The 17190-nt window shown below is 43.3% G+C and overlaps 2 protein-coding genes across 2 annotated transcripts; both read right to left on the minus strand.

Annotated features, from left to right (window-relative positions):
* Positions 1–13244: 13244 nt before the first annotated feature.
* On the minus strand, positions 13245–15127 carry LOC129854762 (complement factor D-like). The gene is made up of 5 exons (XM_055921914.1): positions 15042–15127; positions 14603–14765; positions 14334–14466; positions 13863–14117; positions 13245–13671 (listed from the first exon to the last, which is right to left on the minus strand). The coding sequence occupies exons 1-5, from the start codon at positions 15115–15117 to the stop codon at positions 13516–13518; spliced, it is 783 nt and encodes a 260-aa protein (XP_055777889.1). The 5' UTR covers positions 15118–15127; the 3' UTR covers positions 13245–13515.
* Positions 15128–15579: 452 nt separating this feature from the next.
* Positions 15580–17105, minus strand: LOC129855185 (mast cell protease 2-like). The gene is made up of 5 exons (XM_055922597.1): positions 16857–17105; positions 16598–16748; positions 16340–16475; positions 15962–16225; positions 15580–15851 (listed from the first exon to the last, which is right to left on the minus strand). The coding sequence occupies exons 1-5, from the start codon at positions 16954–16956 to the stop codon at positions 15690–15692; spliced, it is 813 nt and encodes a 270-aa protein (XP_055778572.1). The 5' UTR covers positions 16957–17105; the 3' UTR covers positions 15580–15689.
* Positions 17106–17190: the final 85 nt, after the last annotated feature.

Raw genomic sequence — 17190 nt, forward strand, 5'->3', positions numbered from 1 at the left:
AAATAACTACAGCCCCCATAGAACCTCGAGGAGCGATGTCCGTTGATAGTTAGGTGAAAGTCAGCGCAATGAACAATGGGAATTGTTGTCATTGTGGTGGTGACCGCAGGTTTTGTTTTGGGTCGTTCTACGAAAATGGTGGCTTTTTGACCAGACAACTTTAATATATATATATATATATATATATATATATTTTTTTTTTTACCAAAACTTATAGTCAGGTAGTAGTTAACCCCTTTACATTATCTTAATGTATTTATATATTTTTACTACATTAAATACAAATAAAAATGCTTGTGCTGCCTTTTTGTCACTGGTGTTACAATTATATTACATTATTTACATAACAATGGCTAACTGTGAACATCAAATCAAATGTTATTATAGCTATGTGTCTGGCTAGACTGTAAACTCTCCTTCCAGGATCACATTAAGCATCTCCAATTCAAAGTTAAATCTAGATTCGGCTTCCTATTTCGCAACAAAGCCTCCTTCACTCATGCTGCCAAACATACCCTCGTAAAACTGGCTATCCTACCGATCCTTGACTTCGGCGATGTAATTTACAAAATAGCCTCCAACACTCTACTCAGCAAATTGGATGCAGTCTATCACAGTGCCATCCGTTTTGTCACCAAAGCCCCATATACTATCCACCACTGCGTATGCTTTCGTTGGCTAGTCCTCCCTACATATTTGTCGCCAAACCCACTGGCTCCAGGTCATCTATAAGTCTTTGCTAGGTAAAGCTCTGCCTTATCTCAGCTCACTGGTCACCATAGCAACACCCACCTGTAGCACGCGCTCCAGCAGGTATATTTCACTGGTCATCCCCAAAGCCAATTCCCCCTTTGGCCGCCTTTCCTTCCAGTTCTCTGCTGCCAATGACTGGAACGAAGTGCAAAAATCACTGGAGACATATCTCCCCACTAACTTTAAGCGTCAGCTGTCAGAGCAGCTAACCAATCGCTGCAGCTGTACACCTGTAAACCCATCTGTTAATAGCCCATCCAACCAACTACTTACCTCATACCCATATGTGTTTTTGTTTTTCTGCTCTTTTGCACACCAATATTTCTACTTGCACATCCTCATCTGCACATATATAACTCCAGTGTAAATTGATAAATTGTAATTACTTCGCCACGATTGGCCTATTTATTGCCTTACCTCATTACTTAATTTGCACACACTGTATACAGATTTTTCTATTGTGTTATTGACTGTATGTTTGTTTATCCCATGTGTAACTCTGTGATGTTGTTTTTGTCGCACTGCTTTGCTTTATCTTGGCCAGGCTGCAGTTGTAAATGAGAACTTGTTTTCAACTGGCCTACCTGGTCAAATAAAGGTGAAATATATATATTTTTTAATTAGTCACAAGCACCGTATACAAAAGGTGTAGACCTTACAGTGAAATGCTTACTTACGAGCCCCTAACCGACAGAGCAGTTAAAAAAATATGGATAGGAATAAGAGATAAAAGTAACAAGTAATTAAAAAGGAGCAGTAAAAAAAATAACAATATATACAGGGGGGTGCCGGTACAGATACTAATTTCAGGGGGCACTGGTTAGTTGAGGTAGTATGTACTGTACATGTAGGTAGAGTTAATTAATTAAAGTGACTATGCATAGATGACAACAGAGAGTGGCAGTGGTGAGGGGAGAGAGGGGAGGGGAGGGGGGGGCAATGCGAATAGTCTGGATAGCCATTTGACTAGATGTTCAGGAGTCTTATGGCTTGGGCATAGAAGCTTAGAAGCCTCCTGATCTAGACTTGGCTCCGGTATCGCTTGCCGTGAGGTAGTAGAGAGAACAGTCTATGACAAGGGTTGCTGGAGTCTTTGAGGTCTTGGATGGCTGGAAGCTTGGCACCAGCGATGTACTGGGCCGTTCACACTACCCTCTGTCGTGCCTTGCAGTTGGAGGCCGAGCAGTTGCCATACCAGGCAGTGATGCAACTAGTCAGGATGCTCTCGATGGTGCAGCTCTAGAAACCTTTCAGGATCTGAGGACCCATGCCAAATCTTTTCAGTCTCCTGAGTGGGAATAGTTGTTGTCGTGCCCGCTTCACGACTGTCATGGTGTGCTTGGACCATGTCAGTTGGTTTGTGATGTGGACACCAACGAACTTGAAGCTCTCAACCTGCTCCACTGCAGCCCGGTCGATGAGAATGGGGGCGTTCTCGGTCCTCTTTTTCCTGTAGTCCACAATCATCAAATCAAATCAAATCAAATGTATTTATATAGCCCTTCGTACATCAGCTGATATCTCAAAGTGCTGTACAGAAACCCAGCCTAAAACTCCAAACAGCAAGCAATGCAGGTGTAGAAGCACGGTGGCTAGGAAAAACTCCCTAGAAAGGCCAAAACCTAGGAAGAAACATAGAGAGGAACCAGTCTATGAGGGGTGGCCAGTCCTCTTCTGGCTGTGCCGGGTGGAGATTATAACAGAACATGGCCAAGATGTTCAAATGTTCATAAATGACCAGCATGGTCAAATAATAATAATCACAGTAGTTGTCGAGGGTGCAGCACCTCAGAAGTAAATGTCAGTTGGCTTTTCATAGCCGATCATTAAGAGTATCTCTACCGCTCCTGCGGTCTCTAGAGAGTTGAAAACAGCAGGTCTGGGACAGGTAGCACGTCCGGTGAACAGGTCAGGGTTCCATAGCCGCAGGCAGAACAGTTGAAACTGGAGCAGCAGCATGGCCAGGTGGACTGGGGACAGCAAGGAGTCATCATGTCAGGTCGTCCTAAGGCATGGTCCTAGGGCTCAGGTCCTCCGAGAGAGAGAAAGAAAGAGAGAATTAGAGAGAGCATACTTAAATTCACACAGGACACCGGATAAGACAGAAGTACTCCAGATATAACAAACTGACCCTAGCCCCCCGACACATAAACTAATGCAGCATAAATACTGGAGGCTGAGACAGGAGGGGTCAGGAGACACTGTGGCCCCATCCAATGATACCCCCGGACAGGGCCAAACAGGAAGGATATAACCCCACCCACTTTGCCAAAGCAGAGCCCCCGCACCACTAGAGAGATATCTTCAAACACCAACTTACAATCCTGAGACAAGGCCGAGTATAGCCCACAAAGATCTCCGCCACGGCACAAACCAAGGGGGGGGGGGGGGGGGCCAACCCAGACAGGAAGATCACGTCAGTGACTCAACCCATTAAAGTAACTCACCCCTCCTAGGGACGGCATGAAAGAGCACCAGTAAGCCAGTGACTCAGCCCCTGCAATAGGGTTAGAGGCAGAGAATCCCAGTGGAGAGAGGGGAACCGGCCAGGCAGAGACAGCAAGGGCGGATCGTTGCTCCAGAGCCTTTCCGTTCACCTTCACACTCCTGGGCCAGACTACACTCAATCATAGGACCTACTGAAGAGATGAGTCTTCAATAAAGACTTAAAGGTTGAGACCGAATCTGCGTCTCTCACATGGGTAGGCAGACCATTCCGTAAAAATGGAGATCTATAGGAGAAAGCCCTGCCTCCAGCTGTTTGCTTAGAAATTCTAGGGACAATTAGGAGGCCTGCGTCTTGTGACCGTAGCGTACGTGTAGGTATGTATGCAGGACCAACTCAGAAAGATAGGTAGGAGCAAGCCCATGTAACGCTTTGTAGGTTAACAGTAAAACCTTGAAATCAGCCCTAGCCTTAACAGGAAGCCAGTGTAGGGAGGCTAGCACTGGAGTAATATGATTACATTTTTTGGTTCTAGTCAGGATTCTAGCAGCCGTATTTAGCACTAACTGAAGTTTATTTAGTGCTTTATCCAGGTATCAGGAAAGTAGGGCATTGCAGTAGTCTAACCTAGAAGTAACAAAAGCATGGATTAATTTTTCTGCATCATTTTTGGACAGAAAATGTCTGATTTTGGCAATGTTACGTAGATGGAAAAAAGCTGTCCTTGAAACAGTCTTGATATGTTCGTCAAAAGAGAGATCAGGGTCCAGAGTAACGCCGAGGTCCTTCACAGTTTTATTTGAGACGACTTTACAACCATCAAGATTAATTGTCAGATTTAACAGAAGATCTCTTTGTTTCTTGGGACCTAGAACAAGCATCTCTGTTTTGTCCGAGTTTAAAAGTAGAACGTTTTCAGCCATCCACTTCCTTATGTCTGAAACACAGGCTTCTACAAGGGCAATTTTGGGGCTTCACCATGTTTCATTGAAATGTACAGCTGTGTGTCATCCGCATAGCAGTGAAAGATAACATTATGTTTTCGAATGACATCCCTAAGAGGTAAAATATATAGTGAAAACAATAGTGGCCCTAAAACGGAACCTTGAGGAACACCAAAATGTACAGTTGATTTGTCAGTGGACAAACCATTCACAGAGACAAACTGATATCTTTCCAACAGATAAGCTCGTTGTTGTCTGTGTTCAGGCCTACCACTGTTGTGTCATCGGCAATTTTAACGATGGTGTTGGATTCGTGCCTGGCTGTGCAGTCATGAGTGAACAGGGAGTACAGGAGCTGTTATAACTGAGTCAGCTTTGTAGGCCTCCTTGCTCGCACACGTGTTTTCAGTTCTGCCCACAAACTTTCTATAGGATTGAGGTCAGGGCTTTGTGATGGCCACTCCAATACCTTGAGTTTGCTGTCTTTAAGCCATTTAGCCACAACTTCGGGGTCATTGTCGATTTGGAAGACCCATTTGTGACCAAGCTTTAACTTCCTGACCGATGTCTTGAGATGTTACTTCAATATATCCACATACTTGTCATTTTTCATGATGCCATCTATTTTTTGAAGTGCACCAGTCCCTCCTGCATCAAAGCACCCCCGCAACATGATGCTGCCACCCCCGTGCTTCACAGTTGGGATGGTGTTCTTCGGCTTGCAAGCCTCCCCCTTTTTCCTCCAAACATAACGATGGTCATTATGGCCAAACAGTTCTATTTTTGTACGATTTAGTACAAAACGTATGATCTTTGTCCCCATGTGCAGTTGCAAACCGTAGTCTGGCATTTTTATGATGGTTTTGGAGCAGGAGCTTCTTCCTTGCTGAGCGGCCTTTCAGGTTATGTCCATATAGGACTCGTTTTACTGTGGATGTAGATACTTTTGTACCGGTTGCCACCAGCATCTTCACAAGGTCCTTTGCTGTTGTTCTGGGATTGATTTGTACTTTTCGCACCAAAGTACGTTAATCTCTAGGAAACGTGTCTCCTTCCTGAGTGGTATGACGGCTGCGTGGTCCCATAGTGTTTATACTTGCGTACTATTGTTTGTACAGATGAAAGTGGTACCTTCAGGCGTTTGGAAATTCATCCCAAGGATGAACCAGACTTGTGGAGGTCTACAATTTTATTTCTGAGGTCTTGGCTGATTTCTTTTGATTTTCCCATGATGTCAAGCAAAGAGGCACTGAGTTTGAAGGTAGGTCTTGAAATACATCCACAGGTACACCTCCAATTGACTCAAATGATGTTAATTAGCCTATCAGAATCTCCTAAAGCCATGATGTCATTTTCTGGAATTTTCCAAGCTGTTTAAAGGCACAGTCAACTTAGTGTATGTAAACATCTGACCCACTGGAATTGTGAAACAGTGAGTTATATGTGAAATATTGTTATATGACACAACTGTGGAAAGCATTGTAGTCAACATGGGCCAGCATCCCTGTGGAACATTTTTGACACTTTGTAGTCTATGCCCAGACAAATGTAGGTTGTTTAGGTTGAGGGAAGTAGGGGTGCTGAGGTGCTGGAGTGTAACGGATGTGAAATGGCTAGCTAGTTAGCGGCTGCGCGCTAGTAGCATTTCAATCAGTTACGTCATTTGCTCTGAGACTTAAGTAGGGTTCCCCCTTGCTCTGCAAGAGCCGCGGCCTTTGTGGAGCGATGGGTAACGATGCTTCGTGGGCAACCGTTGTTGATGTGTGCAGAGGGTCCCTGGTTCGCGCCCGTGTCGGGGCGAGGGGACGACGTAAAGTGATACTGTTACATTGATGCTGTTGACCCGGATCACTGGTTGCTGCGGAAAAGGAGGAGGTCGAAAGGGGGGTGAGTGTAACGGATGTGAAATTGCTAGCTAGTTAGCGGGTGCGCGCTAGTAGCATTTCAATCAGTTACGTCACTTGCTCTGAGACTTAAGTAGGGTTCCCCTTGCTCTGCAGAGGCCGCGGCTTTTGTGGAGCGATGGGTAACGACGCTTCGTGGGTGTCAGTTGTTGATGTGTGCAGAGGGTCCCTGGTTCGCGCCCGTGTCGGGGCGAGGGGACGATGTAAAGTTATACTGTTACAGGAGCATCCCCTGATAAATCACAATAAAAAAATATATATATTTGTTTAAAAAATAGTGCAATCGGCCTTTATTACTCAAGTATGAGCAGAGAAAAATACTTGTCAGCTAGCACGTGAATGCAGCATATGACATCCTGGCATTTAAAGCAAACAACATTTTCGACATTTCACATACTATAAATCTTTTTTTTTTTCATCCCCAAAATGCCTATTATTTTGAACGCAAGTATTTCTACCCCATCTCAAAATCTAGCCTAGATGTATAGCACATACACAGCATAGGATGGCAGCAGAAGGAATTAAAGGGAAATTACAAGTGTAGGTAAGGAAATAAAGGAAGCGTAATGACATGTAAGAAACGTAGGATAGAAGATGCTCAATTTATGACCGTGGACAGCACTAGGGAATAATAAAGGTGTTTTACTATCAAGTAAAAGCGGTGCAGATGTCCTTTAGTTAAATAAAATAAATAAATAGTAAGCTTTCACCAAGAGCTTGGAATGTCCCCAAATCAATGTCCCAATAGCATAGAGAGGGTCTAGTGTAAGGATAATGACACACAATGTTATCTATATGCCTCTACAATCTTTTTGAGGGTTTCAAAACAAGTGCCAGGTGAAGTGGTACACCATATGAGAATATAGTGACCCACTGCATCTACTGAAGTGTCCCATTACAACTTAAAGCCACACTTTAGCAAAAGTAGGGGTCTGATGTTGTTTTAGGAGTGGTAGCATCCACTGAATAATACATGATCAACTTTCCACTGGGCACAGACATCAGTTCTGCTTCTAATTTTGATTTTCATTTGGTTGAGTTGTCAACTAATGTGAATTCAATGTTAAACCAAGCAAAGTGTGTGAGTGAGCTCAGAAACATTTAGAAATAAATGTTTTGAAGTTATGTCTTGGTAAAAGCTCATACCCGCTGGCGGACTTAGCATTAGGCAGAAGAGGCAATTGCTTCAGGCCTCACATCATCAAAGGGCCTCTCTAGCTGGGCATAAATTATTATTGTAAATTTTTTATCATGTTTAAATAATTTATCGCCCACATGCTCCACTCGAGGCGTAAAAAAAAAAAAATATGAAAAGACCCATCAAAATCTGTCTGTTTAAGCCAAAGGTATGTTTTTTGCATGGGCTGCGTCTCAATCCATCACATCTGCCCATCGATTTCTGCCTACTGCATCTGCGGTGGAAGGTGGCAGAGCTATAGCAGTGTTTGTCAGAACAGAAGACAACCCTGAAAATCGGTCTTCTCACGAAAACATCTGTAGCATCAAACGGTTTGGCTACACACTAATATGACCCATCTTTGGAAAGACCCCCACAAGTGTCACAGGACACCTCTGAAGGTAACCCGGGAAACTGGCCAAAAAATGTATGAAAGCAAATAGGGCATTTCCACAAAAGGTATAAGGGTAATTCCACTGTAAAAAAAATTATATATATGTAACAGTTTAACTTTACGTCGTCCCCTCGCCCCGACACGGGCGCGAACCAGGGACCCTCTGCACACATCAACAACAGTCACCCACGAAGCATCGTTACCCATCGCTCCACAAAAGCCGCGGCCCTTGCAAAGCAAGGGGCAACACTACTTAAGTCTCAGAGCAAGTGACGTAACTGATTGAAATGCTACTAGCGCGCACCCGCTAACTAGCTAGCCATTTCACATCCGTTACACTCACCCCCCTTTCAACCTCCTCCTTTTCCGCAGCAACCAGTGATCCGGGTCAACAGCATCAATGTCACAGTATAACTTTAAACCGTCCCCTCGCCCCGACACGGGCGCGAACCAGGGACCCTCTGCACACATCAACGACGGTCGCCCACGAAGCATCGTTACCCATCGCTCCACAAAGGCCACGGCTCTTGCAGAGCAAGGGGCAACACTACTTAAGTCTCAGAGCAAGTGACGTAACTGATTGAAATGCTACTAGCGCGTACCCGCTAACTAGCTAGCCATTTCACATCCGTTACATATACACTGCTCAAAAAAATAAAGGGAACACTTAAACAACACAATGTAACTCCAAGTCAATCACACTTCTGTGAAATCAAACTGTCCACTTAGGAAGCAACACTGATTGACAATAAATTTCACATGCTGTTGTGCAAATGGAATAGACAAAAGGTGGAAATTATAGGCAATTAGCAAGACACAGTGTATATACACTGCTCAAAAAAATAAAGGGAACACTTAAACAACACAATGTAACTCCAAGTCAATCACACTTCTGTGAAATCAAACTGTCCACTTAGGAAGCAACACTGATTGACAATACATTTCACATGCTGTTGTGTAAATGGAATAGACAACAGGTGGAAATTATTATAGGCAATTAGCAAGACACCCCCAATAAAGGAGTGGTTCTGCAGGTGGTGACCACAGACAACTTCTCAGTTCCTATGCTTCCTGGCTGATGTTTTGGTCACTTTTGAATGCTGGCGGTGCTTTCACTCTAGTGGTAGCATGAGACGGAGTCTACAACCCACACAAGTGGCTCAGGTAGGGGCGGCAGGGTAGCCTAGTGGTTAGAGCGTTGGGCTAGTAACCGAAAGGTTGCAAGTTCAAATCCCCGAGCTGACAAGGTACAAATCTGTCGTTCAGCCCCTGAACAAGGCAGTTAACCCACTGTTCCTAGGCCGCCATTGAAAATAAGAGTTTGTTCTTAACTGACTTGCCTAGTTAAATAAAAAGGTTAAAAATGTAAGTCGCTCTGGATAAGAGCGTCTGCTAAATGACTTAAATGTAAATGTAGGTAGTGCAGCTCATCCAGGATGGCACATCAATGCGAGCTGTGGCAAGAAGGTTTGCTGTGTCTGTCAGCGTAGTGTCCAGAGCATGGAGGCGCTACCAGGAGACAGGCCAGTACATCAGGAGACGGGGAGGAGGCCGTAGGAGGGCAACAACCCAGCAGCAGGCAGGACCACTACCTCCGCCTTTGTGTAAGAAGGAGCAGAAGGAGCACTGCCAGAGCCCTGCAAAATGACCTCCAGCAGGCCACAAATGTGCATGTGTCTGCTCAAACGGTCAGAAACAGACTCCATGAGGGTGGTATGAGGGCCCGACGTCCACAGGTGTGGGTTGTGCTTACAGCCCAACACCGTGCAGGACGTTTGGCATTTGCCAGAGAACACCAAGATTGGCAAATTCGCCACTGGCGCCCTGTGCTCTTCACAGATGAAAGCAGATGAAAGCAGGTTCACACTGAGCACATGTGACATGTGACAGACGTGACAGTCTGGAGACGCCGTGGAGAACGTTCTGCTGCCTGCAACATCCTCCAGCATGACCGGTTTGGCGGTGGGTCAGTCATGGTGTGGGGTGGCATTTCTTTGGGGGGCCGCACAGCCCTCCATGGGCTCGCCAGATTGCCATTAGTTACCGAGATGAGATCCTCAACCGCTGGTGCGGTTGGCCCTGGGTTCCTCCTAATGCAAGACAATGCTAGACCTCATGTGGCTGGAGTGTGTCAGCAGTTCCTGCAAGAGGAAGGCATTGATGCTATGGACTGGCCCGCCCGTTCCCCAGACCTGAATCCAATTGAGCACATCTGGGACATCATGTCTCGCTCCATCCACCAACGCCACGTTGCACCACAGACTGTCCAGGAGTTGGCGGATGCTTTAGTCCAGGTCTGGGAGGAGATCCCTCAGGAGACCATCTGCCACCTCATCAGGAGCATGCCCAGGCGTTGTAGGGAGGTCATACAGGCACGTGGAGGCCACACACACTACTGAGCCTCATTTTGACTTGTTTTAAGGACATTACATCAAAGTTGGATCAGCCTGTAGTGTGGTTTTCCACTTTAATTTTGAGTGTGACTTTTTTTGACTATTAGTTTTTACATGTTATTCAATGTGTTTCTATGGGCTAATAGCAGTTTTTCCATGTATGTTTAATCAAATATTTTTTTTTATTTTTTTTTATCAGGGTCCTACAATTCTAAATCAAATAGCTAAATGATCCTTGGTATGACCATCGTTAAAAGTTAGGTAGGAGGATTTAGAAATGTGGAACTGATGTTGTAAACCGTGATTGACCACCCACTTCAGCACAGTAGGAGGTGGCATGCACCTTTAACATTTGTTTGCAGACCGCCATTATATCATAGAAGAAAAAGAAGATGCCACATGTCTCAGACAGCCGTACTTTGCCCCTCCATATATGTGAGTAGGCTACATTATATTTTGGAGTGGTTGCAATATCAGAGACCGCCTAGTGGTGCACAATGTGCTCCCGAATCCTGCACCTGCTATCTGGCTCCCAGGTCCCCTCAATGGTTTCTACCGCTGCAGTCATTGTACGCATTGTTCCAACTTAAGTGACACAAAAGTAGTCTACCACCCATGCTTGTGTAAAATTGTAATACAACACATGTTCTTTACATACTCAAATTCCCATGTGGGCTTGTTAACATTGGTCAGACAAAACACATGCTCAAATTAAGAAGAGCTGAACACAAAACAACTATCTGCACCAAAAATATGAACTACTATGCGATCGTGTGGCACTATGTGAATGTCAATCATAGCTCTGCCTAAACCTTACAATTCTGGGCAATTGAGAAAGTTTCTCTTTCCTTCAGAGGGGGCAATATTGTGAGGGAATTACTACAGAGAGGTACGTTGGATCGACTGCTTAGATTGCGTCGAGCCAAAGGGTCTGAATGAACAGCTCTCTTTCTCATATTTTTTGTAAATATGTTTTTCTTTGTTTATTTCTCTTTCTTATGTTATTCAAGTGGAATGTATGTGTAGGAATCTTGAATCATGATTATACTCTTGTTTGAATTACCTGTCTAGTTGCTACTGACAGTATTGACATTATTGATATGTTTGATTGACAAGACAAGTGGGACACTCCTCTGCGAGGGTACTTAAGGCTCTGGTGATTTATGCCGAAACGTAAGCCTATTGTTTGTTTGTCCCATTTAATAAATCTATCAGATTTACACAGAAACAGAGTGCTCCTTTTTTCATTATTCTCCCGGATAGTCACCAGTTGAAGTATCCTGGGGTAATGAATGATAGTCACCAGTTGAAGTATCTTAGGGTAATGAAAGATAGTCACCAGTTGAAGTATCCTGGGGTAATGAATGATAGTCACCAGTTGAAGTATCCTGGGTTAATGAATGATAGTCACCAGTTGAAGTATCCTGGGGTAATGAATGATAGTCACCAGTTGAAGTATCCTGGGTTAATGAATTTCTGGGGGATTTTCAATTCCCCCTTGTTTGTTTAAGCTGGGCTGAAGCACGTTTGGGTATACTTTTTATCATTAGGCTACGTTATGCTTTGAGACGGGCAAAAACACTGCAATGATTAATCAATCAAGCACACCAATCAATTGCATAGTCTGACAACGTGCAGTATCTGACACTGAGTCCTCTCCTCAGGAGTAGTGTAGTACTTAAATAAAAATACTTTAAAGTATTACTTAAGTAGTTTTTTGGGGTATCTGTACTTTACTTTACTATTTATATTTTTGACAACTTTTACTTTTACTTCACTAGATTTCTAAAGAAAATAATGTACTTTTTACTCTATACATTTTTTCCCTGACACGCAAAGTACTTGTTATATTTTGCATGGCTAGCAGTACAGGAAAATGGTCAAATTCACTCACTTATCTAGAGAACATCCCTGGGGTATCTGTACTTTACTTTACTATTTATATTTTTGACAACTTTTACTTTTACTTCACTAGATTTCTAAAGAAAATAATGTACTTTTTACTCTATACATTTTTTCCCTGACACCCAAAGTACTTGTTATATTTTGCATGGCTAGCAGGACAGGAAAATGGTCAAATTCACTCACTTATCAAGAGAACATCCCTGGTCATCCCTATTGCCTCTTATCTGGCGGACTCACTAAACAAAAATGCTTTGTTTGTAAATTATGTCTGAGTGTTTGAGTGTGCCCCTGACTATCCGCAAATAAATAAAAAAACAAGAAAATGGGGTTTGTTTAAGATAGGGTTTGTGGTTTGTTTAAGATAGGGCATTTGAAATTATTTATACTTGTACTTTTACTTTCAATTCTTAAGTATATTTTAGCAATTAAATTCACTTTTGATACTTACGTTTATTTAAAACAAAATACTTTAAGACTTTTACTCAAGTAGTATTTTACTGGGTGACTTTAACTTTTACATGAGTCATTTTCTATTAAGGTATCTGTCACACCCTAATCTGTTTCACCTGTCTTTGTGATTGTCTCCACCCCCTCCAGGTGTCGCCCATCTTCCCCATTATCCCCTGTGTATTTATACCTGTGTTCTCTGTTTGTCTGTTGCCAGTTCATCTTGTTTGTGAAGTCAACCAGTGGTTTTTGTCTCAGCTCCTGCTTTTCCCAAGCTCTCTTTTTCTTGCCCTCCAGGTTTTGACCCTTGCCTGTCCTGCCTCTGAGCCCGCCTGCCGACCTGTACCTTTGCCTCCTCTGGATTATTGACCTCTGCCTACCCTGACCTTGAGCCTGCCTGCCGTCCGGTACCGTTGCCCCACCTCTGGTTTACTGACCCTGCCTGCCTTGACCTGTCTATTGCCTGCCCCTGTTGAATCATTAAACTATTGTTAATTTGACGTGGTCTGGGTCATACCTTCATACCTGATAGTATCTTTACTTTTTCTCAAGGGTACAATTGGGTACTTTTTTCAACCACTGCTCCTCAGGTACACTATTGTAGGGATTTGATGGAACCTGCTGGAGCCAACAATGCATCCAACCTTCAGTAACATTGGTCAACTTATATAGAGTCTACTGCCTGACCATCCATACCAGGTGAGTGACCAAGAGCCTACATGATGTAGAGAGTCTGCATATGCAAATGTTACTTTGTTTTTACTTTAAATCAGTGGTTGCTATTAGTCTTTGAACATCAAGTCAAGAAATGATGGCCTGAGGATTTTTGCTAAATAATTTAGAGAACTCATGTCCTCCAGAGTGAGACACAGGAGCCAAAACGAGTTAACCAATTTTAATAAGAATGGCAACAAGGGAACAAGTGATCATTAAACACCTTGTGCAAACCTGGTCTAAATGAGATCAGTTATATTGTGTAAACACACACTGACAGCTTACATGCCCAAAACCTTAAAGGCAAATTGGGGCTGGTGACACTTTGCTTCTTGAGAGTCCAATAACTTGACTGCTGATCTGCAAAACATTTTGTGACTCTATCAACAGTGGACTATTGAACACAATTCTAAAATATATTTTGAGTGGATTTTCCCTTTAAGGGTTTCCAGCTAACACTGTCTGAATCCATCGGCGGTAGGAAGCCACTCGTGTGTACACATCGGGGGTACTGGGGTTGGCACACCTCTGCCCTGAGAAAGAGACAATGCCCGCTGACATCCCGTTACACACCAATGGACCTCCTGAATCACCCTGCAAAGAACAATGGAGGAGTAGCATAGTTACAGCCTTGACTAGGATAAACTTTTATTCTAGTTACCTTAAGAGTCTAAGCGATTTCTGCAGGGGCATGGACATCGGCTCTTGTTGTAGCAAATAATAGCCTGTCCCGACCAGGAAAAACGAATTGCAGAGAGTTATAGCCTAAAACAGTGCAGTCATACCGAGCAGAAGCCTTGGAAAGCTCTGGGGCCTGTTGCGCACACCATGCGGCTGGAGATTTCGACGGCTGTCCACCTGCGGGCACATTCTCGGGGAGGGACGATGGTGGCGTTGACCTCCTGCAACTTGTCTGGTAGGGTGCCATTATCGCCTATATCCCCCCAGCCGGCCGTGGTGCACATGCTTCCCTCAGCCATAGAGCCATTCATCAGAGGGATCAACTGTACTGCTGTGTTGAGGGTGGCCCTCCCTCTCAACTAAGAATGATCACAGAGATAACACACTAGATAGATGATCTGTATGTCTTCATATATGTATGATGTACATATATTTAGGATATAATTATAATTTTTCTTATAATTTTGCATGATTCTATAATCTGTTTGATGTATTTTCATGGACATTTAAACCTACAATGAGAAGTTAGCTTACAATAATCTCCATGGTGATACTATGTTCTTGATGTCACTCACCTTGAGAAGCATGATGTCATTCTCCAGGTTGTCCCCATACCTCGGATGTGGAATGGATCGAACCACATCCAATACTTGCTGTGAATTTTCATCCTCTGACAAGTCGTGAGCCCCAAGAACCACCTTGTATCGCCTGAAAATCAGTACATGAAAGAATTTAGGAGGCAATATTTATTTGCACAATTGCCTTGAAGGACTAGTGCAAAAACTGAGGGAAATTAGTTTGAGAGAATCTGAGGTTAAAATGTTAATGTTTGATAGATTCTCACCCGTCACAGTGAGCAGCGGTGAGGACAAAATCCTCTCTCACCAGAACTCCTCCACAGATGTGTTGACCACGAGACTGAAGGGAAGCCATGTAGGGACGAGAGTTGCGAGCAGCCTCTCTGCCACCAACAATACCCACTTTTGGCACCTTGCGCCCATCAGTGCCTTTGAACAGAAGGTAGAGAAGACTAGAGAAGACCATTTCAATAGCTTTTGTCTATAGCTCTGCAATGCTACTATATCCGCACAGCTTACAACAAATGATGGTACTGTATGTCAGTTTGTTCATTACTGCCAAATAGAATATGAACCGCTGTATGCAAAAACATTGAAATTGGTCAAATATACTTTTCATAACTAGTGTGCAATGTTAGTCTGCATGGTGCAGTCAGTTTAGTGCTATTGGTAGTTAGTGTGTTATAGAAATGAAACACAGCTTACCATTCAAGGCGATGAGCAGAATAACTATGTGAAGAACCACTGAGCAGATTGCCATAGTGCAAATGGCATGATGCATCTGGTGGGTATAAATATGTAGGGTGGGCGGGAGGGTGCTACTTTTTCCAAATGTGGTTATAGACAGTACTGGGTCTTTGTTCATCCCCCCCAGTGTTTGCCAATATGTTGCTGTGGCTTCATGGTTTCAAATGTTGCTTGGTGTAGTCTATGATGAAAGCTGGTTGTGATATTATGAAATGATGACTCTGCTGGTTGGTCTGATTGCATAGAGAGCACTTGTGCAATGAGACGCTACCACTAACCGTTGTGGAAAGTGTTAGAAATGTGTGGTGTTTGTGGTTCTGTGCATTACAGTTTGCCATGATGGGCTCAGTTTGTTGGTTTAAAAAATAAATACAAAAAATTGTTTGGACTGCAAAATTGTTTAGGTATAACACACAGTGCATGCCTTCTGATGTGTATGCAAATCATATCACTAGAACAATTTCACCATGATTAAGAATACATTTATTTCCCTTACAGTACATGGTAATGCATTAGACAGTTTAACAGCAAGCTAAAGAATCAGTAATATCATCAGGTATAAGTAATAGCCAAAGGCATAATTTTACAGCAAACAAAGTATCCATTCTAACATGACGGCTTGTTGATGACCTTCTTTATCCAGGGTAAGTACTTGGAAATCTGAGTGTAAACATTGGGCACATTGGGATAGGCACAGTTTCCCATCATGTTGAAGGAAACTATTCCCACTGCCTCTCCATTGCACACCAAAGGACCACCAGAATCCCCCTTTGGGAAAGAGAATAATCATCTTATATGCCAAACATTACTTACTGGTTCTTGCTTTGGATCTTCATGTTTGATGTGTGTGTATTGAATGTAAATTCAATTAGACAAACCTGACATGTGCCTTTGTCGGTCATGTATCCACCTGCACAGATGACATTGGGAGGAAGTTTTAAGTCAACGTAATCCCACTGCTTCTGGCAGACCTTCAGATCAATGGCTTCCAAATCCACCACTTGAAGGTCGTCAACGATTGCGCCTGTTTTTGTGAGGCCCCATCCAGCAGCAAGGCACTTTGTTTTGGGTTTGAGGACTTTATCCTTGGTTGGAAGCCTCACTTTGTTCACGGATTTGCTTAATTTTGCTTCCCTAGACAGCTTGAAACACATTAATTATTATGTTTAGCAGTTATGAAAGTATATGACCTTCTAGCACTTTTAGGATACTCTGTCGTATCATATGAAGACAGATATATTTAACTAAAGCCCTACCTTTAGAAGCATGATGTCACTACCATCCTTTACATTTTCATATGAGTTGGGTTTGTATGTGCGTTCCACATTGTATCTGAAAGCTTTCCCGAGGCCCTTCTTGATGTTGTGGGTACCAAGAACAACACTCAAGTTGCTAGACAAGGCGCAGAACAATGTGTTTATCAGTCTGAGTAGTAAGGCCACTGATGTGCTATATGTAATGATATGTTACTATTTGGAATTTACAGTTGTAATGTAGTTAGGCTACTACTGTACCTTGTGTTGCAGTGTGCAGCTGTTAGCACAAAGTCTGGAGTGATCAGGAATCCTCCACAGTTGTGCTTCTCATCATTCTGCACAGAGGCCATGTACTGCAGGGAATTCCTCTTGGCTTTTTTTCCATTGATGATTTGACCCCCAAATGCAACTGAGAGGGTAAAAGTAGTACAAACAGCCACAATGAACTAAACCGTAAGGTAATAGGCAAATGTTAGAATCTCATTGTGTGTCCATTGAGTTCAGCAGAGAGACTTACCCGAATGTCCCAGATAGGTCAGGAGAACAGTGAGTAGAAGTTTGTTCATGGTGTGCATGTTTAGAGGGCTTGTCAAACGATCCAGGATTACCTGATTCATATGGCCCCTTTATATACACTAGACAGCGTTGTTTTTCTGAGGACAACTGTGTGGCTTCACTTCTATGATGACTATCTACGATAATTCTATCGATCCATGTATGGTTTCTTCCGGTAAAGGCAAGGTAGGTGGTCTCTGCATTTACTGGAACTCTGGCAGCCCTTCTACACATTCATGTAGGTGGTGAGTTATCATAGACACATAATAGCCTGCAGTAGTGCATACCACATAGGC

The sequence above is a fragment of the Salvelinus fontinalis genome, chromosome 5 (assembly GCF_029448725.1).
Source record: "Salvelinus fontinalis isolate EN_2023a chromosome 5, ASM2944872v1, whole genome shotgun sequence".
NCBI lineage: Eukaryota > Metazoa > Chordata > Actinopteri > Salmoniformes > Salmonidae > Salvelinus > Salvelinus fontinalis.